The following is a 27,229-nucleotide window of genomic DNA, read 5'->3' as shown; positions in this document are numbered from 1 at the left end:
TTTTTTTAAAAGACAGATTAAAATCTGGTCATTATGAGTACTCCTGCTGATATTTTTAAAATAAAATTTTTATTTTATACTAGTTTACTTACAGAATTCATATACACTGTTTTTTACACCAGATCATTCCCATTTCCTTTACCCACTTCTCCCTTTACACATCAAAATGTGTGGCTCTGTGATTTACCGCCCTAACATCCTCACCCTTTGCTCCGACTCTACCCCTCTTGGATCCTCACACATATTTTGCTAATTATTCTTCTATTTCTACAATAATGGTCTTATACTATATTTATTCTTATGAGATTGTGTTAATTCGCTCAGCATAATGCTCTCCAGTTCCTCCCAAATTATGTAGTGATTTTGAAAATCATTTCTCCTGCATGCTGCATAGTATTTCATCATGTGAATGTACCATAATTTCTCAATCCATTAGATTGCAGTTGGACATTTAATGTTTCCATGTACTTGTGATGGTAAATAACACTACTATGAAAATGGTGTACAAATCTATTTGTGCCTCAGTTCTAATTTTCTTGGGGTATATTCCAAGCAGTGGAATAGTTGGGTCATATGGAATTTCTATGTTCAGCTTTTTGAGGAAACGCCAAACTGCCTTCTAGAGTGGTTGTACCATTTTATAATCCCATCAACAATGTTTAAGAGTTCCTATCTTGCCACATCCTCTCCCAACATTTATTACTTGCTGTCCTATTAAAATTTACCACTGATAGTCCTTGATTTTGAATCTTTTTCTTCATTTCTTAGATGTGTCTCTTGTAGGTAACATATTAATGGGCTTTGTTTTTTTATCTATTTTGCTACTCTTTTTCTCTTAGCTGATGCATTTAGGCATTTAGTCCATTCACATTAAATATGATTGTTGACTAGCCAGATTTTATCATTGCCATTTTGCTTTGCTTCTTTTTCTGTTGTTTCTGGTCTGTGCTCCATCCACTTTCATTTGGTGTCTTTGTGGGAAGTACTGCCCTTATAATTTCTTGTAGTTTTCGCAAATTCCTTAAGTTCCTTCTTTTCTGCAAAAGATCTGATTTCTCCTTCATATTTGATGGACAGCTTTGCTTAGTATGGGATCCTTGGCTGACAATTATTTTCTTTCCGCTTTCTTTCTATGCTATCCCATTGCTTTCTCATATTGTTTCTGCTGAGTAGCCAGAACCTAATCTAATTGTTCCCCTTTGTAGATGACTCTTTGTTTTTCTTGCACTGCTTTTAGTATTCTGTCCTTACCTTTTAATTTGGAGAATTTGACTATGATACGTCTTGACTTTTTTTCTTTTCAGTCTAGTCTATTTAGTGTTCACTGAACTTCTTGGATGTGGATGTCTCCATTCTTCACAATACCTGGGAAATTTTCTTCTAGCACCTCTTCTACAATTTTCTCAGTGATTTTCCCTGTCCCTCTCATGTTCTGGAATTCCAATCATATGTACGTTGTTCCTTTTGATGTTATCCTGCACAATTCTAATGTTTTCTTAATTTTCTTTATGTCTGATCTCTTGGCTTCCAACTCACTGACTCTTTGTTCTATCTTGTCTCTCTAAGTTTTTGTCCCTCCAGCATGTGGGATATTTTTGCCATTTTAATTTTAATATTCTGGACTGTGTTTTCACATATTTTTGTTATTTCTAGCACTGTGTTGACTGTACCCTCTCTGTCTTGTGATGATTTTTTAAGTTCTTGTACCTCTTCATCTATAGTTCCAATTCTTCCATCTTTTGCATTTTCTCCTGTAGTTCAAGTTGCTCCTTATCAATATATTTCTTCTGGTTCTCTGCCTCTTGAGTATTCTCTTTCTTAATGATTTCCATTGTTTCTTCTATCATTTGCACCTTCATCTGTAGTTGTTCAAATAACTGCATCAACATATTTCTTCTGGCTCTTTGTTTCTGGGGTATTCACTGGGTCTGCAATTAGCTCTGTTTTTATTAAGAGAAGGCTTATTTTGTTTTTCCATAATGTTTGATAGTGCCTGTTGCTTTCTTGATATTATATGAATATTTTATTGGTAGCATTAAGCTGTTATAAGTGTATAATGTCCCAAGAGAAGGTGATCTTTGAAGGACCCCTATACTGATGCTCTTTTTTTTGGGTGTAAAGCAGGGTTGATGTCGTTCTCTGGAAATCCATAGTAGGTCCATTTTTCTTTCTCTTTGGCTTAAGGGGGGAGAGGAAACCCTGAGGCTTTAAATTTTTATTGGAAGAGGCTGGTCTTCTTTCCCCCACAGAGGAGCTGAGGGGTTCAATCTGCCCACTTTCTGTTTGAATCCATGCTATACCATTTTGTCTTCTTTCTCTCTCTTTCTATATTTATGTATGATTGAAAATTGATGAGTTGGATAATGTGAAACATATGGTCAGGACACAGACCAAGAGGTATGCCTTTTTAAAAAAAAAATGTTCAATGCCATTGAGTTGACTTCAGATCCGTGTTCACACTATGAACAAGAGAATAAAATAATTTCTGCTGTGGTGCTATGCCCATGACAGAGTAAGAGTTGTCATTCCTCATGCTTTTATTGGCTGACTTTTGCAAGTAGATTTCTAGGCCTTTCTTCCTAGTCTGTCTTAGTTTGGAAGTTCCACCGAGACCTGCTTAACAAACGCCTCCACCGACAGAGGGTGGCAACTGTGCATGAGGCACACAGCCAGGGAACTAGGAATTCAATCTGAATTTCCTGAATGGAAGGCAAGAATTCTAACTACAATGCCTCGTAGACTGAATTGTCACCCAGAAACTGGATTCTGAATAAAGTTTTGCTTGTGATGACTGAGGACAAGAGGAAACAGATATGAACCAGAAGAGGCATCTGATGCAGTAGAGAACTGCATGTTGTGGAGGGCAGTGAGGAGCAACATCTAGCTCTCTTCATGGTTATCAATTATCAGATTCCCACACTGTAATTCCGGCCCATGGCCATATAGGAATGGACGACCCTAACATCCCCCAGAACCCTGGACCAGTCGTGAGCCTGGTACTGGCCCCAGATTGGCACAGACCTGCAGGAGGGGATCAGAAGAGACTTCATCCATTTGAAAAAGCTGAAGTTGGATGCTGATCCTGCAGAGAAGAAAGACATGTAAATATTGATGAAGACTTTTCATATGCATCTAGAATCCCAGTTACAAACAGGATAAAGGCACAGCTCCTGATACACACACAGAATTAACACAGTATTACTGAGTTTTTTGAACCCTTTTTCAGGCTAGTCAAACTATATTCATTCCAATACTGCCTGGAAGTAGCCTTCTAAGGACTTCATCCTCCTGTGTAGTTGCTAAAAGTTTATTTCCAAACTCTAAAATCCCTAGGAAGAAATAGGATAGAGTGGTATAAATAAGAAGCATAAGGCCAGAGGACTTGCTAACTTCAATTTTAAGAATTTTTTTTTCAAAATTGTTAATATTTTTCCTTAGATTCATGCTGATAAATATTTAATATATATGATAATATCTCATATTAAACTATAAACTCTTTGAGGATAAGGAATGTTTTCTTTCATCCTCATAGCCTAGTATCCCACAAGATCTGCATTTATTAAGTTTTTCAATATATTTTCAGTGGACCCAATAGTTTAGCATGTAGAAATGTTAGAGCTGAAGCCTGCAGTGGGATTGTGTTGATACTGATAATCCCAGTATTAGACACAGTTGCTGGAACTGCACATATAAACCTTTGTTCCTTTTGTCATCCCTCCTTTACTGTGAGTTTTCTAAAAAGTCTCACGTAACAAATTAGAAATAATTCTAGAACACTAAATCAGATGTAGCTTTATAAATGCTTTTCTAAATTATATACATTCACTCCACCAAAAATTTATATTATCATTGGTTAAAACTGATGTATTGGGCAATGACTAATAAATGGTCAGAAAGTTAGCATGAATTTTAAGAGGTTTATACTAGAATTGGCAAATATTATTTAAAGTTTTAAAGCTAACAATATGTTTATTCAGGATAATGTCGAGTTCTGATGAAATGATCTGTTACAGGGAGGATAAATTTTAGGTTTTCATTAATATTTGCATAATTAACATTTAATAATTGCAAAGAAATTCCTTTTACATTTTTATATTATCAGAAGAAGATAAAACATTTTATTAACTGAATCAGCTTATTTGTAATCATTTGTATCCTGAATTTTCTAAATTTTAGATGGAGGTTTCCCTGAAGTTTTATTTCATACTTTCCTATGAATAGATTTCTGGGATATTTTAAAAATACACATTTAAAAAATAAATTAAAAATCAATCCTTGAATAAATATTACCATATTAATGAAAATATATTCCCTTCATTAAACTAGCTATATCTGGACTTCTTTGCATTAAAAATTTTAACAGTGATTTTCATAAACATCTGACTCAAAGATGTTTGAAGTACCCATCTTTCAAATATATACCTGCCTCTTCTAATTCTGAACAACCTTTCTTTCAGTTTGCCTGGATTATTATATATGCTCCATCTGGTTTCGTTTGAAACGGAAATTGATTGCTCTATTTTAAATGGGACATCATAGAATATTGTTACAATGGATTTATTCGTGCATGTAACAGCTTAACAGGTATAATTTATAAGAAACAAACTATGTATTTAAAGTTATTGTTGTTGTTGTTGTTATGTGCCATCGAGTCACTTACGACTCATAGTGACCCTGTGTACAACAGCGCTAAACTGTGCTCTATACCGTGCCAAACTTATTGACTCTGAAACACCTACCCTCATTGCCCCAGTGGCTGAATCAATCCATCTTATCCAGGGTCTTCCTCTCCTATGCTGTCCTAAACGTATCCATCACCACTAAAAGTATCCTCATGCCCCTACTTAAGACCGACCTCATATTTATCCTTGCTCTCAACCCCCATCTGCAGGCAATGTCTAATCTGTTATCACTATAGTTTCCACTTTAAAGAATTATAAATACATGAAATCATACACTATGATAACTTTTGTCTGGTTTCTTTCACTAAGCATAATTATTTTCAGATTCACCTGATATTGCATGTACTAAAAAGCTCATTCTTTTCTATTGTTGACAATATTCCATTTTATGAACATACTATGATTTTCTTATTCATTCACCTGCTGATGGGCATTTGGGTTGTTTTCAATGTTTGGCCATTACAAATTAAGCTTCTATAAACATTCATGTAATGCTTTTGTATAACATATATTGTCAATTCTTTTGGGTAAATTCTTGAGAGTAGAATGGATGGGTCATCTGGAAGATACACAGTTACTTTTTCAGTAAACTGCCAAACTATTTTGCAAAGTGGTTTATTGTCTGCTCTATCATCTGGGTAACATCCGTTTCTTCAAGTAATAGATTATTCTCTTCCTTATGGATTTTCTCCTTTTTGATTCCCTTGTTATTTTTAGATAATACAGATTTATTTATACCTTGCTAAGTGCTTGTTATGTTTGTATCTTCTATTTTATTGTTTTATTTTGGAATATGGTTACGTTACTTAGAAGTAGTGCATATTTTTTCAATATTATCTTTACACTGTATTAGATAGGGTCGATAATATTTATTTCTATATATGTCTTCACCTAGACCACCAAAGTTAGGAACTATAATGTAGTCTTTATTATGCCTAGATCTTAGCATAGAAACTGACATGTGATAGGTTCGAATTTGCACTCACTAAAAGAAGAATTAACGGATTCATTGTGGTCTGGCTCCTGTACTAAGGATCATGAGCTCCGATGCCCCATCCATCTCAGATTGTTTTCACCCTGTTCCTTTTCCTCAGATAGAATGCTTATCCATTCATGCTGTCTCTGTCTTCCTCTAGACAAATGACCTTTCCCCCCCCCATGTTGTTTGAAGAAGAAATACAAATTTCTCTATTGGAAGATAACTTCATACAAAAAGCTACTGCAACTATTATAAGTATATTAATAAGGCAACAGAATGTAGTCGTATTGTTGCTGCCTTTTCCCCCAAAGAACACATACCTTATATGTTTGGTGCCAACTGTGTAAACCAGTTGTGTAATCTCCTATATATACCGTGTGCATTACATGCATATTCACATTATTTATGTGGGCAGATTATATGCTAAAAAATACAACAGTTGTCATCAATTTGATTCTGACTCATAGAGACTTTATGTACACACATGACTTCTTGATACATTTTCCCATCAACTTCACTGTGTACTTCTGGGTCCCTGTATCTATATTAAGCTACTGCCAACAGTCTACTTTGCATTATGATTTTAGTAGTTCAGCTAACGAATCTAGGCTTGTAATTACATACTACTTCTTGTCATTTACAATTTATAGGCTCCTACTTAGTACCTTTCTATGCTGGTCCTTCTCATTGGAATGTCTTCTCATCTCCCATTTCCATGTAGCCGAAAGGACAGCCTTCAATGCCAACATACATTCTTTCTTTTTCTTATCAGTATTCTTTCAGTTTGAAGGTAAGTGCCATAAGAGGTGGGCTTTTATTTTGTTTTGCGATAACCACAATACCTTAGCAGTACTTGGCACACACAGGCACTCCACAAATATTCACTGGATGAATCAGCAAGTGAAGTTCCTCCCAAGTCTGCCCTGATACTGTCAGAGAAAAGCCATTTCTTACTCCTCTGACATTCCAAAACTTTACTTTCCCTTTTTTTAATCTCTCGTGGACAGCCAAGAGAACACACAAGTCCGTCTTAGAGACTGTGTACCAGGCTCCTCCTTAGAGGCATGGATGGTGAAGCTTCATCTTACACATTTTGAACATTTTGTAAGGAGGAGTTAGTCCTTGGAAAAAGACATGTTTGGAAAGGTGGAGGGTAAATGAAAGAGGAAGACCCTCAGGAAGTTGGATTGACACATTGAATATATTAATGGACATAATAGAATAATGCATGTATCAGAAATAATGAAGATGGCGGGTAAGGTTCAGATCTGTTGTTCATAGGATTGCAATGAGTCATACTCCACTTGACGGTACCCAGCAGCACATATGCCTCTGACTACCTTGTATCACGGTTACTATGTGTGTGTGTCATATATGCCCTCCAAGATGATAAGCAAGGAGGTCTGGTGGCATAGGGAGTCGTCTATAGGGAGGTACACTGCCAGTCCAAACAAGTGCTGTTCTGGTAGTTTCAATCCACTAGTTGCTTCATTGGGGAAGGAGGGGCAATCTCCTCTCACGCCTCCAGAAACCCTCTGGAGGAGCAGCAATGACTCTGAATCAACTTGATAGCAATCAGTTGAATTGTTATTGACATTATAAGCTGCAGGAAAAGGAGATTCCCGTTGGAGTCAGTATCAGCACTTAATAGACACTTAAAACATATTTGTCAGTGAATGCTAAAAGAAAACAAGGTAGATGGAGGCAAAAGGACCTTGCAGCTTACCAAGGTGAAGTCCTGGGCTGGTCCGGCCAATGTAGAAATACAAAATGGCAGCAATGCTCATGTTAACCAGAGTATAGACCCACTGGATCACACACATGATGAGAAAGGACCCAACAACCTGTGCAAAGAGAGCAGGAAGGACAAGTCCGCAAATGATCTTCCACGTCCTCATCAGCAGAACCTCAAAGTTAGGACCCAAAGAAATGACAGTACTTCTCATCGACCTCCCACCACTGTCTAAGTCGGCATCTTTGAAGGTAACTCACAATTAAAACTAAACAAACCACACAATCTCACTGAGTCAGCTATTTAGGAAGACGATGTCTCCAAAAGCAGTGCTTTAATCAAAACTATCAGAAAGTAGACAGCTACCCATAGATATCCTGACTCCTTGTTTCACTCCCCCTACAACAAACAAATTAGCATGGAAGCATGCTAGTTTTGTATTGACAAGAATTTAGTGATGCAGAGATCATCAGTGATAACAAGCAATTTAAAAATTAAATCATTACTAGAATAAGTTATTCATTAAGCATAATATCATCATAGTTTATATCATCTATATTCTAATATACTAGGAAGTGAAATGACATGGCTCCTAATTAAGCCCCACTCTTTGCATAGGGTACTGAAGAGCAGTGGTGTCACTCTGGAGACTAAGGTGCGTCGGATATAGGCCACGGTCTTTGCAGTCATTTGCTATGCTTCAGAGAGTTGGACAATGACTAAGGAGGAGAGAAAGAAAGTGATGCCTTTGATCTGTGGTGCTGAATAAGAGTATTGAGGGTACCATGGACTGCTAGGAGAACAAACAGATTCATCCTGGAGAGGGTTAAACCAGGCTGCTCCTTGGAGGCAAGGATTCTGAGGCTCCATCTAACATACTTTTGACATGTTGTAAGGAGAGACGGGTCCTTGAAGAGCAATATCATGCTTGGGAGGGTGGAGGGACAGCGCAGGAGGGGAAAGCCCTCTATGAGGTGGATTGATTCGGCGACTGGGGTTATTGGGATGGGAGTGTCAGAGACAGTGTGATTGGCACAAGACAGAGCAGAGTTTAGGGCTGTTGTACATAGGGTCGCTAGGAGTCACAAGTGACTCGATGGCACATAACAACAACAACAACAACTTTGCATAGGGAGCTCTGGTGACCTCGTGAGTAAGCAGCTGTGCTACCAACTCAAATGGCAAGTGGTTTGGATCCACCGGCTGATCTGCAGGACAAAGATGGGCAATTTCTTTTCACGCAACAAACAAGCCCGGAACACTTGCTGGAAGGCCAGCTATGAGTCAGTTCCAGCTCGACACCACATAAGAACAACAGCACTACATCCTAACTCCAGCCCACATCTGCCTCACTTGGATGCACATCTGCCTCACAGCAACCAAGATAAAGATGAAGTTACTCACCCCCAAAAGGGAGACCCAGGGATTGCACATTCGGGTGTAGAAAGTTGATTTCCTGTGGACAACTTGTTCCTGGAGTCTGGAATTCAGGAAGAAATCTAAGGAGAATTAAGTCAAATCTTTAGTTAGCAATTTGCTGTCAAATCTCCTAATCTGGGGAGCAAATATCGATGACTTGTCTTCCCTAATTTTGTAACTCATCGTAAATATTGCTCCCACTCTAACCATTGGAGAAGGGAGGTGTTTATGACCTCTCTCCAAGCAATGACGTGAGAAGGGAGGGGAGAGGGTGTGGACAGCAGCTCTTCTAAGACCCACTTGCACACCAGGTCACTTAAGATGTCTGGGAAAACTCAGAAAGACAGCGATCTCCTCTTTTCCAGATAGAAGGGCAGAGAGTAGGAGAACTGGACATCTGGAAATACTGCTTCCGGGTGTGACCACTGAGACTCCTGGGTCAAGCTGGTTTTCATCTGCTTTGCCACCTTCTGACTCTAAATGTCAGCCCAAGCCTCAGGTGTACAGTTAAGAAGTTGATGATGGAAGACAGAGGGGGAGGGAGGAGCTGTTCTCGCTTCCTTTGTCTAGAAGCTTGAGGAGAAAGGGTCTGCAAAGGAATCAGTGTAAGATCCGGCTGCACAGCCCTTTGCCTATGTAGAAGACACCATACCTTCTACATAAACAACTCATTAAGTACTCCAGTATCTCAGTTCCCTGAAATTCTCAATCTTTCATTCCACTGCCATTATCCCTCATCTAATTCCTAATCATCCCACAGCTCCCAGATCAAATATCACATCCTCAGAAAAATTAGCTCCCACAACAAAATCTAAATGCATTTCCTCCCACATTAATCTTTCCCTATGGTTCATTTCCTTGCTTCATGGGATTTGTCATTATGTGTAATTACATGTTTATTTCCTTACATATTTCTATTATCCCTGGATTATATGTTTCATGATGCCAGGGCCCATGTGCATCTTGAACCTAGAGTCTGGTATGTGTAGGATTCAGTTGTGGTTGTGTGCCAACATCAGAATCTACACACAGCTGACCCTCCAGTGGGTTTTCAGGGACTGCCTATCCTCCTCCTGCAGAGCAGCTGGTGGGTTCGAACCTCATGCTTTTGGGATTGCAGTGAAGTTTCTTATCATTAGGCCCCCAGAGCTCCTTCCAGGATTTATTAAGTATACTTAGTTCAAATCTTTCATCCTTTCTGCTCACTGCGGTTTTTACATCCTAGGCCGTTGTAAGCACATGCCCTCACACTGTTTCATGCACCATCCAGTATCATTACATAGTACTATACTTCCTGGCTACTCTCCTTATCTTGTTAAAATATTTCAACCCCAGGCTCACAGTTTTTCTCCATCCCTATCATCATTCTTGGGAAGGTCATGGAGACTTCTACATAAAAATCTCATTAAACTCATTAAGTATTCCAGTCTCTCAGTTCTTTGAAATTCTCCACCAACACTTTTTTCTACTAACCATCATCATCCCTTGTTATTATCAGTAACCTTCCAAAAGAAACGAGCAAACAAACAAAACACAACGATCAGTTGTCCCCAGGTCAACTCCCTCTTTTCCATCTGTGTAAGAGTAGAATGGTGCTCCATAGGGTTTTGGCTAGGATAGATTATTCAGAAGCAGATAACCAGATCTTTCTTCTTCCAGGTGGATTAGAACTGTCAACCTTCCAGTTAGCTAGCAGCTAAGTTGAACTATCCAAAGACTCCCCCAGAAAGGTTGCTTTTGTTGTTATGTGTTGTCAAGTTGCTTGTGACTCATAGCGACCCTATGTACAAGAGCTCTGAACCATGTCCTATCCTGAGCCAATCTCACTGTCTCTGACACATCTACCCCCAGAAACCTAACCACCTCTGAAATCCTGTTATGCAACCCACTCTTAGTTCATTGCTTCCTTTCCCTGGCTCCCTCCTCAATCTCATTTGTTCTGTTGTCTCCTACTCCAATTATTCATAGTTTACCAAAGGACCTGCAGTCAAGAAACCTGGCACATTTTTGTTTTTCATCACCCACCTTCTAATTTTTACTACCTTCTTACCCTGTAGAGGTTACACGGTCTGAAACTATCATATCCACATGCATGTAATATCTGCTTCCACATGTCAGCATTTGCCAGTGCTATTATAGCTAGTCCATTATCTTACTCTCTTGAAATAACAATTTTGCATCTCTTTCAAAAGAGAACATTCTCATCCTCTCACTACTCAATCTACCAGCTCTTGGCATCAGTCCCCTGTATCTAACTCCTCTTTTTTCCAAATGTATGCAGTCTCTGTTCCTACCAGAGGTGGGTCCCTTTACTTGTGCTCTGATCCAACCCCTTTTTGCCTATTCAAGGTCTTTGATGGTTTAGGAATCTGAATGTGGTAACAGAATCATGACTGTGAACATGACAAAGCATTAAGGGGCAACGAAATTATCAAATAAAAGGGCTCATGTCCCTGATCCAGTACCTGGAGGTCCACCAACCTAGAGAGCACTCTTAGATGGTTAATACAAATTAAAAAGAAATTCCCATTATGTTAGAGCCACTACATGTTGGGGCCTATTTGTTATAACAATTTGTTACTGTTCTTCTCAGGTGCTGTCAAGTTGAGTACAACTTGTAGCGACTCTGTGAACAGCCACCCTGAACTCTGCCCTATCCTGTTCAATCTTCTTCATCTCTGAGACACTAAAGCCCATTGCTGAAGTCACAGTGTCAATCATCTCATTGGGAGTCTTCCTTTCCTTCACTGACTCTCCATCTTTCCAAGTATGATATCCCTTTCCAAAGAATACCTCACCTCGTCACATGTCCAGAATATGAAAAATTAAGCTTTGTCATCCTTGCCCTCAAGGAGCGCTCCAGCCTCACCATTTCCAGGACATAAGTGTTTATTCTTTTGGCAGTCATGGGATATTTAGCCTATCCTAACTAAGACAAACCAAACTGGTTTCTGCTCTGTTTCTTACTTCTGCATAACTCATTCCTCCTATAGGCAGTGATCTTCTTGAAGTCTGACTTTACCCTTACTTAGAATTCTGCAAAGACCTCCTCCAATCAATCTAATGTCATGAATGGCCCTACACAGCACTGGCCCCAGCTTTCCGTTCTGCACTCATATGCCTCTTCCCTCCTTTCTCATTCTCATTCCTCAGTGCTGCACTTCTGCTGCTCTTAGGTTTTCCAAGTCACCTCCCACTTAGTACCTTTATGTATGCCATCACCTCTGCTTGTAACTCTTACTGTACATTTATGCATGGCTCATTACTTGATACAGTTCAGTTCCCAAAATATCCACATCTCAGTCAAATATTTTTCTGACAAAGGTGTTGGAAGCAGCACACCTTCCTCTCCACTCTGTTCTCTCTTTATCCCATTAACCCACTTTATTCTTTTTCCTGGTACTTATCACTTCTCAATATATTGTACATAATTGCTACTGTGTTTTCTCCTACTGAAATGTAAACTCTGTAAGAGAAGAGACTTTTTATATTTCTTTAGTATGTTCCCCAAGCAATGTCTGAAATGTACATGCTCCAGAAATGCTTGAACAAACCATCCCAGCCCCCAGAGAAGTCTTCCTCTCAACAACTACAGGCCATGCTATCTGCCTTCAACACGTGCTTCCAACAACTATAGTGATCTTTTTATGCCTCTATGCCTTTGGGAGAAAGTACTGTCTTTAAATACCAACTTTTAAGTCCTAAATCCCAAAAGTTCATATTGAGTCCTAAAAGTGACTCAAAAAGTCTCCTTATTAAAAGTGTACTAAAGCAAAATACCAAGATTTATGATTCACTTGAATTGATGGCTCTATTACTTTCTTTTAGAGAGAGAATATTACTATGGTTTTCACTGCTATTGTTGTTGTTGGGTGCCACTGAACAGAGTGTGACTCACAACAACCCTATGAATGACAGATCTGAACTCTTTGCTATCTTGTGCCTTTCTCATCCGCTCTGATATACTTGAATGGTTTCTATTAAGTGATATCATTTTAACAGGCCCAATATATGATTTTTTATTTTAATCCAACCATAGGCTTGGTGAAGGAGATTTGCCTCCTTGGGTATAATGAAGGAACGCTGGTAGCCTAGAGTTAGAGTTAATCCTGACTTATCACTAACCTTCCAAAACGAACAAACCAAAAAGGCCCATTGCCTTTGTGTCAACTCCCTCTGCTCCAGAACAGTTACGGTTAGTGTAAGACAGTCCAAACAAGATCATGTTTTCAATGAAGTATTTCATCATGTTATAATAATTTGCTTTAACTACTTAGCAAATGCTGAGCACTGAAGTTATTTCTAAGCAATCCCTAAAGAAGCTAAGGATGGACAAACACTCTGTGATCACCTGCTAACTGAAAGGTAGACAGTTCAAACCTCCCCCATAGCTCCCCAGAAGAAAGGTCTGCACTCTACTTCCATAAAGAGTGCAGCTAAGAAAATGGGATGGAGCGATTCTACCCTGGAGGACAGGAGGGGCATGGGAGTCAAGGGGCATCTCAAAGACCACTAACAACAACCATTTATCACAAGCAGCTACAGCATCTTTTGACAATTTTAAGTGTGTTGTTTGCTCGGGGGCTGTTTCTTTGATAAACAATTTGCTGAATAGACTTACTAAATCAGAGAAATTAAACAGTTTAATATGCCTTATTACAGTCTGGAAAAGCAATCTTTCAAAGCAATGAACCAGAAAGAAAGGGTCTGGCCATAGGAACTGTGCCATAGCCTAACCTTATCCACCCAACACTCAGGCGCACGCACACACAATTGCACAACATTGTAAAAACAACCATTTGAGGCTCTGGAAATTGACCAAAAGAAGAAAACAAACTGAGGGGTTTTTTTCGCCTTGAAAAACTGCTAGAGCTGAAGGTAAGAGCAGTGAGAATCTCTGGCCTTCTTGCCTGGGCTGTTCCCATCACTGACTCAGCTCGGCAAGAACAGCACTTTTATCCAAGTGGAGGCCATTAGAAACTAGCAATTTTACTGCTGGAGGGGCCAAACTCAATTTAGGGTAGAGGCAGAAACTGGTAACTTTATAAGCCAAAGATTGTGAGACAACAGAAACTAAGTGGAGAAAATCCACTCATTTGCTAGCCTAAGGTTTTAGGGTTTTGCTGGTGCTTACAATAGACCACACAGAAATTTAAGGCGGTGAACCTGGAAATGAGAGAGCCCAAGAAGGAATAGACAACTTCCTCAGGTTTTCTTTCCCTGACTTCCTAAGAAACTGTACTCATATCTGAGGAAACTCAATGGAGCCTGGGAAAGGAATGGAAAAAAGCTAGAAGAGACTAGAGGACTTTCTCTTAACTTTGATGTACTCCCCAAACCACCCACATATTCATTAGAGGAAGATGGAAACTTATATATCATGGGTATGGGACACAGGGGAGACTTCTCAGAAGCCTGGTTGAAAAAGAAGACTAAACAACTGAACAGAGATAATCAGTTACCATGAACCAAAATAAAGACAGATTCTGTTATTTAAATTCAAATAACTTACAAAAATAAACCACACACACATACAACAATGAAACTGACCCATTATCAGGGTAAAAAAGCAATGGAAAGAAACTACGCTGAGAGGGCCCAGATGCTGAATTTAACAGGTAAAGACTTTAAAGCAGCTATCTCTCTGGAGACTAAGGTGCGTCTCATACAGGCCATGGTCTTTGCAGTCACTTGTTATGCATCAGAGAGCTGGACAATGCCTAAGGAGGATAAAAGGAGAATTGATGCCTTTGAGCTGTGGTGCTGGAGAAGAGTATTGAGGGTACCATGTACTGCTAGGAAAACAGATTCATCCTGGAGAGGGTTAAACTGGGTGGCTCCTTGGAGGCAAGGATTCTGAGGCTCCGTCTAACATACTTTGGACATGTTGTAAGGAGGGACCGGTCCTTGGAGAGGGACATCATGCTTGGTAGGGTGGAGGGACAGTGCAGGAGGGGAAGGCCTTCTATGAGGTGGACTGATTCAGTGACTGGGTTAATTGGGATGGAAATGTAAAAGATAATGTGATTGGCACAAGACAGAGTAGAGTTTAGGGCTGTTGTACACAGGGTCACTGTGAGTCGCAAGCGACTTGATGGCACATAACAACAACAACAACAATAACAACAACATGTGTATATATAAAAAAAAGTCCTAGTGACCCTGTGGCTGAAAGTATTTTGTTGCTAATTGTAAAGTTGGCAGTTCAAATCCACTAGCAGCTTTATAGAAGAAAGATGGGATCCTTTGCCCTGTAATGATTTACAGCCTTGGGGAATCTACAAGGCAGTTATACTTTGCCCTGTGGGGTTGCTCTGAGTAGAATCAAATCAACGGCAGTGGCGCAATCTCAGAGTCATGTGGTTCAAATCCACCAGCTGCTTTCTTGGAGAAGGATGGGCAATTTTCACTCATGTGATTTATTGTCTCTGAAAATGTACTGGAGGGTCAGCTATGGGTCAGTTTCAACTCGGCGGCACATAAGAACAACAATAACAATAATAATAATCAAAGTATTAAGGAAAATCTAATTTCAACAATTTTTTAAATGATGACAAAGATTTTTTTTAGAAAAGGAATACTTTATTGTAATTCTGAGTGAAATATGCTCTTTCGTATATGTAGTGCATTATGCTGTCATTCCTGTGACTACCATTTTAAAATTATTTTTTTAATTTAAAATTTGTTAAGGATATGCAAATCTTAAGATTATTTGATAATTTTGAAATGCAAATTATGTGCTTCAATTCTGCTTTTAGAGGCAAAATAACCTTAACCTTCACTTCTGCTTATCATAAGTTACCAACTAATGAGACTTGCAATATTAATGCTATTTTTTAAAATTTTTCTAATATTTTTTTCCATAGGAAAAAACATGATCTTTTTTTCTTCGTGCTGATTTACTTACAAAGTTTGTATACATTGTTTTTCACACTGGATCTTTCCCCTTCCCTTTACCTGTCAAATTGTGCAAACTGTGATTAACCTCTCCACACACACACCCCAAACTCTAACCTCTGCTCCCCCCTTTCCGCATTGGATCCTCATACACATTGTACAATAATGGTCTTATACAGTATTTGTCCTTATGGAATTGAGACAGTTCACTCAGAATAATGCTCTCCAGACACTCCCAAGTTAGGTAGCAATTTACAGAATCATTGTTCCTGGATTCTGTGTAGTATTCCATCATGTAAATGTACCATAATTTTTGATTCATTCCATTGTCGTTGAACGATGACAAAGATTTTTAAAATAGAACAGAAATTTGTACTCTAATGTTCATAGCAGCATTTATTCACCATCGCAAGATCATGGAAACTGACCATATATCTAACCAAAAATAAATGGATTGAGAAATTATGGTACATTCACACAATGGAATCCTATGCAGCACGCAGGGGCAATGATTTTGAAAATTATTATCTAACTTGGGAGGGACTGGAGAGCACTATGCTGAGTGAACTTAGTCCCACAAGGATAAATATTGTATAAAACCATTATTGTAGAATGAGTATAAGGATCCAAGAGGGGTGGGAGAGGCTAGAAGCAGAGGATGAGGATGTGAGGGGGAGGGGTGATTAACCATGGCATTATACAATTTGATGGGTGAGGGAGTGAGGGAAATTGAAAGGTTCTTAAAAACAATGTATTTGAATTTTGTAAACAAACTAGTAAAAATTTTTTTTAAAAAAGAAATATCTCTGCAGATTTTCATTAAAATTAATAAAATCAAATTTTTTAAAAAGAAAATTCTAGCATTATAAAGTACAAAAATAGAAATTTTGAAAAACTGTTAGAGGAAGGAATCTGTGAACATGAAGGTTAACCAGTAGAAATTTTCTAATCAAGCACCAGAGAAAAAAGATGGAAGAAAAAAGAATGGAGTCTTCAGACCTATGGAGAAATGACAAGCACACCAACAAACATACAAGGAAAGTCTCAAAGAGACAGGAGAGAAAGAAGGGTAGAGGAAAGTATTTGAAGAAATGATATATTAAAAAATTCCATATCTGATGAAATTATTTTATCAAGAGACCCAGAAGCAACGAATCCATTTCTATTTGCCACAGCAATGTGTACACATACCTGCTTCCCACAAATATATTGTTTTTTACTTAAAAATTCTTGGGGAGGGGGAGGTTGGGCAGGGAGAAAAGTGTAACAATGAATGAATGGAAATCCAAAGTCTCTGTAAACTTTCATTAAAATTAATTTTTAAAAGTTCCAATATTTTAATATATATGTGGTATTTGCTATATATATTTTATGTTCATCTAATCAACACTATGGCTTAGTCCATGCTACAGCCAGGAGCACACATTTTGTAACAGTGAAGTATACATGTTCTAAAGCCAGACAGACCAAGGTTTAATTCTTACTGTCTCATTTCCTAAGCAAGTGTTCACATTTTCTAAATTTCAGGATTGTTGTCCATAAAAAATTTAGTAACAATGACTGTGGTGTTAGCTTATACTTGGCTTTCTTAGCCATTACTTTAACCCCGTCAACTGCAGACAGACACATGCATGGTCTTGGAAATCACCAACAAGGACTAGGATGAGAGAGAGAGAGAGAGGGAATATACTTCTCATACAGTGGAGCAACACTGTGGCATTGCTCTGGAGAGACTGTGGCATTGCTGTGGAGAAACTGTGGCAAGGTGAAACCAGAGGAGCACTGAGACAGAGGCTGCAGTTAAAGGTTTTGCTAGATGATGGAAGGATAACCTAACTGCTAAACTGAAACCAGAGCCTAGATTAATTGAGGAATTGTATCTTGGAGCTTCTGGGCTAAAACCTAGACTTACATTGGGTCATATTCTTTGAGTACCAGTCTGAGAAGTCAACAACGAATAAATGAATGTCTTGCTATTGGTGTGGCTCTAGAGGCACCATGTGGCTGGGCTATGGGTTCTTTATGTGCTGTTTGTTCTGAGGTGCTGAGGGGTTTTGCAACTCTCAATCCCTCTGGCCCTTTCAGAGAGACACTCCCAGCCCTGTGCCCCCATGTCCCACTTTCTGTTCCTTTTGCAATAACTGGGCTTAGGCTAGCTAAGCTATGCAAAGTACCATCTGAGTCCCAGGTACGCAGATCACAGTCAATTAACCTCTCTCATTAACATCCAGTCAGAACTGACTCATAGCTTACCCTTCAGTGGACTTTCAGAAGCTGTAAATCACACGGGAGGAGATCATCCATCTTTTTGAACCACCAGAGAGGCACTGTCTTCAGGTTAGCAGCCCAGCTCCCTACAGACCATGCCACCAGAGCTCCTCAATAAATACTTGATCTTTTTAGCTATTAATCGTGTTGCACACTTAACAATGAAAATTAATTTGTTGAATAGACAATGAAAGAGCCTGGCATTGACTTTTCCTATTTAAACTGCTTATCCATCTGACCTTTTAAAAAAATCTACATTTTAAGTTTGTTGTTTTCAAAACTAATGTACTTAGGAAGGTATGCTTTCATCAGTTATGTTTGTCAGAGTAATTGTTTCCTTCTGGGCTACTCTGTGGTGCAAATGTTTTTTTTTGTTTGTTTCTACTTAATCAGGTCTTTTTCATCTTTGATGGTATCTTCAATAATCAGAATTATCTCTCTTGCACAGCTGTGGTAAATAAGGAATTCAATGGCTTTTTAAGATATAAAAAACAACCCCAGGTTGATTTTTAATAGCTTTGTTATTTGTCCTCAAAAATATTTACTTAATAGTTATTTGGGTCTTGTTTTATGGTATCCGAGTTGCACAAAACAAGTTCTTAACAATACTTTAACTCTTTCTATTCTACTTCACCAATCAGAGGTCCGAATATTTAGGCAGTATTTGTTTAACTATGTATCAACTACACGAACCTTTCCTGAGTGTTCACTATGGGCCACTGACAATGTGGGATACTGTGGTGGATACAAAGGCAAGAGAAGACCTGATCTTTAAAAAGACACTCACAGGCTAACGGGAAAGGGGTGAAGCTAGTATCCATTTTCATTAAGACAGATAGGTAGGTACTTTTGACAATAATGTACAAACCAGTATCAACAATGGGATAACCACTTTGGTGTGAATCAATGGTTAAGGTTGCACAATGAATTAAGTCAGCAAATCTTTCTCAAAAAGAATGTAAATGTTCTTAAAGGTCAGATAGATTTTTATATGATAAGAGCTCTCCAGATGGAGAAAGTGAGGAGTAAAGCAATTCAGGGAGGCAGAATGGTATCTGCAAAGGAAAGAAGGAATGAAAGAACAAGCTGTATTTAGGGTACTAATTTGGGTTTAACTGGAAAATAAAACAGCATGGGTTGATGTGAGAAAAGTATCCGGGAAGGTAGGTTGGGATGGGACTATGAAACACTGCATATTACATCAAGGATAGTGTTTGGACAGAAGGAATTATGATTTGAGCAAAGACTTTTAAAGTAAGAAAGCCATGATCAGCATTTTCTTTTTGAAAGATCACTCAGTGGGCAGTGTGAAGGAGAAACAGGATGTGGGGGAGTCTGGAGGTGGGAGACTGACTTGTAAACATAGCAGGAGTCCAGGTGCAAGATGAAGAAAGTCTGCACCGAGGTCAAGCAAGGATGGGGAAGGGGCGGTGGAGAAAGAGGGAGTAGTCAGCCAAGGTTGTGATGTGATGTGATGTGATGTGATGTGATGTGATGTGATGTGATTAAGACTGGGTCACTGAAGAGGAACACTTCATTGATTAAAAATGGTAGACTAACCTCAAGGCTCTGCTAAAATTCCAGAAAGGAATGAAAGGCAGAAAAGAAATTGAAAAAGCAGCAAATATCAAGAGAGAATAAGAGAGGAAGGAGAGAGAGAAACAAGTCCTGTAACATGACAGTGGAGTAGTAAAGATTGAGCAGAGGAGGATGAATTCTGATGGCCTTTAGATATTGAAGAAGCAGCCAGTTGCAGGGTGGATCCCAACCAAGGTCAAGATCAGAAGTACCAGAACTCACAGAAGTAGGACGCACAGAGGGTTGGTGACAGGTCGGTATTTGGGGCAGTTGAACATCAAGACTCTTTATTTCCCCAGAGAGCTTTCTTCTGAATAAGTCATACAGGGAGTGTCCACCCTTGAGATATCAGGCACAAGGAAGAGTTGAGAGATTGAGTAGAAACAGGGACATGAACTCAAAGTATGTATCCCTCAAATTCCTTCCTCTCCCTCTGCTCCCAGAACGCAAGCAGTAATGTATGTCTTCTCAGGCAAGTAAAACTTCAGATATTGACATTTGCTATTCTCCAGTGAAAACACTAACTTATTTTTTTTAAAAAATCAACCAACTTTTAATTTTATACTGCTTTATTTACAAAGTTACCAAGTGTACATTGTGTTTCACAGCAGATCTTTCCCATTTTGTTTACTCACCCCTCCCTCTACCCATCTAATTATGCAACCCTATAATTACCCCCCTGCCCATTCTCACTCCTCTGCTCCTACCCTCCTGCTCCTTGGATCCTTGTACATGTTTTAATAGTTAACTTTCTATTTCTACAATAATGGTCTTAACCAGTATTTGTCCTTACGGGATTGCGTTAGTTCACTCTTAGCATACTTCTCTCCAATCCCTTCCAAGTTAGGTAGTGATCTACGAAATTATTGCTCCTGTGTGTTGTGTAGTATTTCATCATGTGAATATTCCATAATATCTCAATCTATTCGATTGTGGTTGAACATTTGGGCTGTTTCTACATTCTTGTGATGGTGAATAAATAACCATGCTATGAGCATTGGTGTATAAATCTCTGTTTGCGTCTCAGTTCTCATTTTCTCAGGATATATTCCAAGCAGTGGAATAGCTGGGTCATATGGAATTTCTATGTTCAGCTTTTGGAAGAGATGCCAAACTGCCTTCCAGCGTGGTTGTACTATTTTACAGTCCCAACAGCATCTACGAGTTCCTATCTCATTACATCTTTTCCAACATTTATTATTTGCTGTCCTGTTAAACTTTCAGCATGGAAAACACTAACTTACTTCTAACCATTCTATGGTGAGCTGCCTTGATCAACGAATCTTGAACATGGATAGTTTTGTAGTGTTTTATTTTTAAGTATGAAAAGAAGCCAAAGGATCCATAGTCAATAATAAATAGTCCAGACATTGCAATAGGCATTACAGTCTACCCCACTAACCTAGGGAACCTTGTCATTAGATGATGAGACAGGGATGTACTTGTTCTGTAGCTTCCAGAGTTTCTCAGTCTCCATTTCTTTAGGTTTCCAGTCCCAGATTCCAAGTATGAGGAGGGTACATCTAATTAGCAGAATCCTTGTCTTATGTTGACACTGGCTGAAGGGAAAATTGGAAAACCGAGCATCTGGAATTTTTCAGTTTTGAGTGTGAAAGGCTAGATTTGCCTCCCACCAAGACACATAAATGCTGGAAATTCTTCAAACACACGACGTCCCTCACCATCAGGCAGACCGAAAAAAAAAAAAAAAGGCAAAATTCCCCTGCAATATTGCATCCAAAAGATCTTTTTTCCTTGGATTCAATACAAAAGTATGGAAAAGAGAGAATTCCCAAGGCAACAGTGTTGTGGCAGTCCAGATTGGAACACTGAAGTGGGAGCCAGAAGACAGAAGGGAAAAGAAAAAAATATATGGATGGGTTCTGACCAGGTTTGAGTCATCTTTCTCATCCTAATTTGAGAATTTCGGAAATAATAATTTAAATTTATGCCAAGACATGTAGAGGAAAATGGTAGCAGAAAACCAGGGAAATAAGATTAAAACCAATGTTTCTTTCTTTTTTTAAAAAAACAAAAACAACACAAAACCAAACCTAATGTTTCAAAAGGGAAAGAAGCACAGAAGGATAGGCAAAGGACAATATGGACTTGATGATGTGAGATGCTAGAAATCATACATAGATCAATAACAAGTAATTACATAAAATACCATGTATAGAAATGATCATAGGGTTTTCAGAGACCTGCTATTATTTCAGAAGTGGATAGCCAATCCTTCTTCCTAGTGTGTCTTAATCTGAATGTCAAGATATAGAGAAGTATCCAACAGATAAGCATTTTACAGAAGAAGTGAAAGTATATCCCTTATTGTGGAATTAACCATTAGTTTCAGTGTTGTCCCTGCCCTTGGCACAAGTGACTTGACCCACTTATTTCCTTGGTCCACCATCCATCAAGATACCCATACACTTCTACCCATTCCCTTCAATATCTAGCTCCCATTGTCCAGCCCTTGATATGATAGCCTTTATCTAAAGCTTCCTTGGCTTTTGTGATTCCAGACAGGTCCACTACTAACAGTTTCTTATGCTGTGACCAGAGTCCCCTAAGTTGAGTGGTAATGTGTCCCGAATGAAGGTGATGTGTCCTATGGAACTGGTGTGTAGTTTCTTCTTGGCCCTTGGGCCTGTGGCCCTCGGGCCAGACCAAGTCCCATGCAGCCATGGGGGTCCTCTACCTGTGTGGGCGGGGATTTTCAGCTCTGTTGTGCTGCCTTGCTTTTTTGCCTGTGAAGATTTCTTTCTGCCCTCTCTAAGCAGGAGGGGAAGGCCCTCTAGGAGGTGGATTGACTCGGTGACTGGGTTTATTGGGATGGGTGTGTCGGAGACAGTGCAATTGGCACAGGACAGAGCAGAGTTTAGGGCTGTTGGACATAGGGTTGCTATGAATCACAAGCGACTCCATGGCACACAACAACAACAACAGAAATGATCATATGAAGTAAAATATACATGAATGAAAACAATGTATCTGAATGAGTATAAAAATGTAAATGATGATTGTATACAATGCAATATAGATGAAGGAAACATAATGCACATGAATGATTAATAAATTAATAAATAATTAATAAATAAATAAAGAAGAAAACTAAGGCAATGATTGACTCTAGTAACAACAACAAAAAGTTATGCAAAAAAGAAACTTCAATCATAGAATGTGTGGCTCAGGATTGGCCAATATTTCCTGAGTTGTGGCAACACAAGTCTTAGATATTAAGCTAATTTTAAAAACCACATGATAAAACTATACTGGGGAGAGTGGACCAGAAGAAGCAGTGGTATGAAAGAGTTATATTCTCATTTTCCATAACAGGAAGTTAAAAGATGATATGTGTGACTGGAATACAGAAAAATAGCAATATGGATGGATGGATCATTTAGTAATATGAAAGTTAGTAACCCTTCTGGTTGAAAATAGATCCTTCTGAGTGGGGGACTAGTAGGTACCCAAAACCACTGACAGCTGAATACTTTCATCACAGCATGACCATAGCTCCCTGGATTAGGGGCAAAGAAGGAAAAGAGAGAGAGAGAATGGAAAAGTAGAAACTAATATTTAACTTTTCATATATTTGCTTATTAAATTACATTTATTATGATAAAATAATGTTAACATTTTAAATAATGCTTTTACCATTAACCCCAATTTAGAGATGAAGGTACAAAGGAAGAAAGAAAGCACTTATTTTAAGACAGCTCCTTCTTGGTCCCTAAGAGTTCTCTGCCCATATCTTCCTATGCAGCATTCAAAATCAGAGACAGGAAAGCTCCTGAATGCTTCAGAGGCAGGCAGACCAGGTGTGATGCCCAGCTGTGCAGAAAAGTGTCAGCTCTGGCTTCTCTGTGCCCTCACCAGACCCCAGGGTCTTCATTTGCAAAGGGAAAAATTATCTGTTGTGTTGTATATGTAATATTAATTAGGTAATTAACAAATAATTACATACTAAAAGCATCTGTCTTGTGGTTGTGGCTGGAGTTGACCCAGACTGATGGCAACCTTCTGAACAGCAGTTCCGAGCCGTGCCCTCTCTAGCACCATCCTTACGATCTCCACGGCTGGTCATTACTGTGGTCAGAGTGTCAATGTACCCTCATGCAGGGTCTTCCTCTCTTTCCCAGACCCTCTACCTTTCCAAGCATGTCAAGATCTCCAAAATTACTTCTCTCAGAATATCTTATGCTTTGTAAGCATCTCTTCGAAAGCCTCTCTCTGTTCATAAATGTGGAAAGCAGAGAAAAGCTGTTTCCATAGCCCCCTTCTTTCCATGTTCTTCTGCCTGACTTAGGAGATGCATTTTCCACACATAAGACACACTGAGTCCTTGTCAGCTAGTTTATCACAACACATTTCCACTTCTCTTGAAAGGAGAAATCCAATTCCATTCCTCTTAGCAATATGTACCAACTGATTTTTGAGTGAAAATAAATGGATATTGAAGTATTAACCACAGATCTCTATCAAATACCAACTTAGAGTGACCTCTGGGACAGAGTAAAACTAGCCTAAAGGATCACCAAGGCTGGAATCATCATGGAAGCAACTCTCCACATCTTCTTCTCATGAAGGAACTGGTGACTTAGAATATCCAGCCTTAGAGTGCCACCAGGGCATACACGAGTGGATATAAATTTCCATTTAAGATGAACTCTCTGTAACAGAGTAAAATTGCAGAACAATGCAGAGGATACCCAAACACAACTTTACAAAAGAAAATGAACAATTTTAAACCCAGTTATGAAGTGAACTGGCTAAGGTCCTGGAAAAAGAGCCACAAAAATTGTGTATGTTAGACAAGCAATTGTCACATCAAAATAAGAGCCTGGAAGACATTCTGAGTGAAATACCTCCATCACAAAAGGACAAATACTGCACAACACCACTGTTATAACAGGACTGACATGGGGGTGTTGAGGGGAGAATAGGAAAAGAGTGGAGAGATAATGAACACTGTGTTGAACAGATGAGGGGAAGGAAGAACTGTCTGAAAGGAATATATGTATAGGCATTGTATGTATGACAACCGTCTGGAACAAGAGGTCCATTGCAGAGCAGACTAGGGAAGAGGGAAGGAAGAGGGAGGGAGGAAAATGTGCAACAATGAATGAATGAAAAAGCAACCTTTCTGTAAACCTTTGTTAAAATCACAATTTTTAAAAAGAGAGAGACCGTAGTATGATTCTACAGCACTCACCTTCTTCAATGGGTGCGGGTTGGTTATACAACTCGGAGACAAGGTGCTCTCTGCCTGTTCCCCCAAGCTGAATCAATTCACTCCCAGAACTCTGACAGCCCCAAGTTGATTCCTGCCCTGAGGGGGGAGGAGACAGCTCTTCAGAGGTCTCTGAAGAGGACGTGAGGTCTAGAAGGAAGCTATCTCGTAGAGTTTTCTTGATAGCCTTCTTGTGTTTCCTCTTCTGACTTTCTAGGGCCCCATCTCTCTCCCCTTGCCTGGGCTGGCTGCTCTCAAGTCTCCTGGTTAGCTGGAGGAGTTGATTCATATCCTTGGTGAATTCTAGCAGCGTGCCTTCAGAAAGGCTTTGTCCAGGACCCTCAGAACCATAGTTGGGAGTCTTGTCCAACAGCAGGTGCTCAGAGCAGTGGAGAGCCTCTCTGTCTTCCCTGCTTGCTGGTTCAGGCACCTGAGGAAGGCTGCAGGGACCCATGGACAGGGAGAAGTAAGAGTAGTCCACTGCTATGTACGTCAGCATGAAGTTGATGGTGACGATGGGGGCCAGGACATTCACCTGACCTACAAGGACAAAGGCCATGGTCACCAGGCTGGTCAGGCAGATAGCAGCTACAGGCGTTTTATTCGGTCCTTTCTGTAGAAACAGAAAATAATAACATGCCTGACAAGAGCATTTCAAAAGCAAATCAATCACATTACACAGTAGAAATACAACTCATAATGGCTCAGTCACAGTTTCCATGTGATCCTGGCAAGTTGACAACTGCTTGCCTGTAATCTTGGAATAGTAACATTCAGTCCATGGGGTTACTGTCAGCATCAGAGATAATCCATGTAAAATGCTTCAGTTGGTGCTGAAGCACAGTAGGCCCCCTAAAACACCATAGGCATTGTTGTGTGCCATCAAGTTGGAACTGACCCATAGCTGACCCTCCAGCAAGGTTTTAGAGACAGTAAATAGTATGGGAGGAGATTGCCTATATTTCTCCTGCAAAGCAGTTGGTGGATCCAAACCGAGTGTCTCTGGGTTGGCAATGCAACTCCTTACCCACGAGGCTATGGGAGCTCTCTATCATAAGCATTATACATGTATCTATATCTCTCCTGGAGAGGCTGAAACCAAGTTGCCTTCTGAAGGCAAGGATTTTGAAGCTGCATCTCACATACTTTGGGCAAGTTGTCTGGAAGGACCACTCCTTGGAGAGGGACATCATGTTTGGAAGGGTGGAGGGACAGCACAGGAGAGGAGGATCCTGGATGAGACAGATTGACACGGTGACTATAGTAATAGGGGCTCTGTATTGGAGACAGTGAGATTGGTTCAGGACAGGAAAGGGTTCAGAGCTATTGTACGTAGGGTTGCTATGAGTTGCAGGCAACTTGACGGCATATAAGAACAATATATATATAAATACACATATATAAAAACTATTAATATGTGGCATTATTATTGAACTTTGATGTTCCAAATATTTGGGGTGTTTTTTTTTTTCTTCTTGCCTTTCATTGAGTTTAACACTCAAGTAAAAAGTTGATTCCTTCCAGGCTATAATGGAAAAAATGACCTTATAGGAATGAGTAGAACCTGGACAACGTCCCAGCTGGCTGGAGTGGGGGTTCTTACACGAAACATACGCGTGTGAACAAATAACACACCCTCCTTGTTATTAGGCAGGTGGGTGTGAGGAGCTGCGGGTGGACAGGAAGGGGGAGGGGCAATCCACCACTTCACTGTGACTGGTTTTCAGTCAACGGCACCCTCCTTGGGCCACAAGCAGTAACCACGTGTCCGTCTTCAATTCCTTGCCACAAGACCATTTGAGCCAGCTGACCACTCCCTCCTCTTGAAAAGACTCTTCTTCACCTGGCTCCTCTCCATTCTTCCTCCTCACTGAAGGCTCCTTTCTCAGCGCTCCTGCTGCTTCCTACAGGACGCTGAAGTGTCAGCCTTCAAAGAACCAAGAACCGCAGCGCTCCACCCTCAGAGCTCTTTTTCTTCTCTGTTAACTCCTCCGTGATCTCCATCAGCGTTAGAGACCAGCTCTGTGCTGACAGCACCCACATTTGAGCCTCTAGTCTAAAATGTAGCTCTCAAACCTACATTAAAATACTCAACTGTCCACCCAACATTTCCAGTTCATGTCCAACAGGATTTCAAACTTACATGTCCAAACTCGAAGTGTTAATCCCCTCCCTTCCAGTCACTCTCTTTGTAGTTTTCTGCACCACCTTAGAAAATAGCAAAACTCCTTATGCCTCTTCTCATTCACTCACATCTAGTCAGCTAACATTGTCAGCTCTCCTCTCAGGACATGCACTTCCCACCTCCATCCACTGCTGGCATTCTGGAACGTGAGAGGCAGGCCTATAGGCCACTTTCTTTTTTGTTTCTTCTTCTTCTTTTTAATTTTTTTTTCTATAATTATATTTTATTAATTTTCATAAACATTTACAGAGATTTT

General features: G+C 39.6%; 1 protein-coding gene across 1 annotated transcript in view; it reads right to left on the bottom strand.

Moving 5' to 3' along the window:
* SLC12A8 (solute carrier family 12, member 8) overlaps positions 1-27,229 on the bottom strand; it is a 238,333-nt gene that overhangs the window by 12,521 nt on the left and 198,583 nt on the right. The window contains exons 10-13 of the mRNA XM_006884300.1: positions 24,771-25,401; positions 8,798-8,892; positions 7,388-7,505; positions 3,022-3,082 (exon numbers count right to left, since the gene is read on the bottom strand). Coding sequence (XP_006884362.1) covers positions 3,022-3,082; positions 7,388-7,505; positions 8,798-8,892; positions 24,771-25,401 — 905 coding nt within the window. The remainder of the gene's footprint in view (positions 1-3,021; positions 3,083-7,387; positions 7,506-8,797; positions 8,893-24,770; positions 25,402-27,229) is intronic.

Source organism: Elephantulus edwardii, unplaced genomic scaffold, assembly GCF_000299155.1.
Source record: "Elephantulus edwardii isolate Elephantulus edwardi_28Jun2011 unplaced genomic scaffold, EleEdw1.0 scaffold00032, whole genome shotgun sequence".
Lineage (NCBI taxonomy): Eukaryota > Metazoa > Chordata > Mammalia > Macroscelidea > Macroscelididae > Elephantulus > Elephantulus edwardii.
The sequence above is the reverse complement of the archived record's forward strand: the minus strand, read 5'-3'. Positions and strand labels throughout refer to the sequence as shown.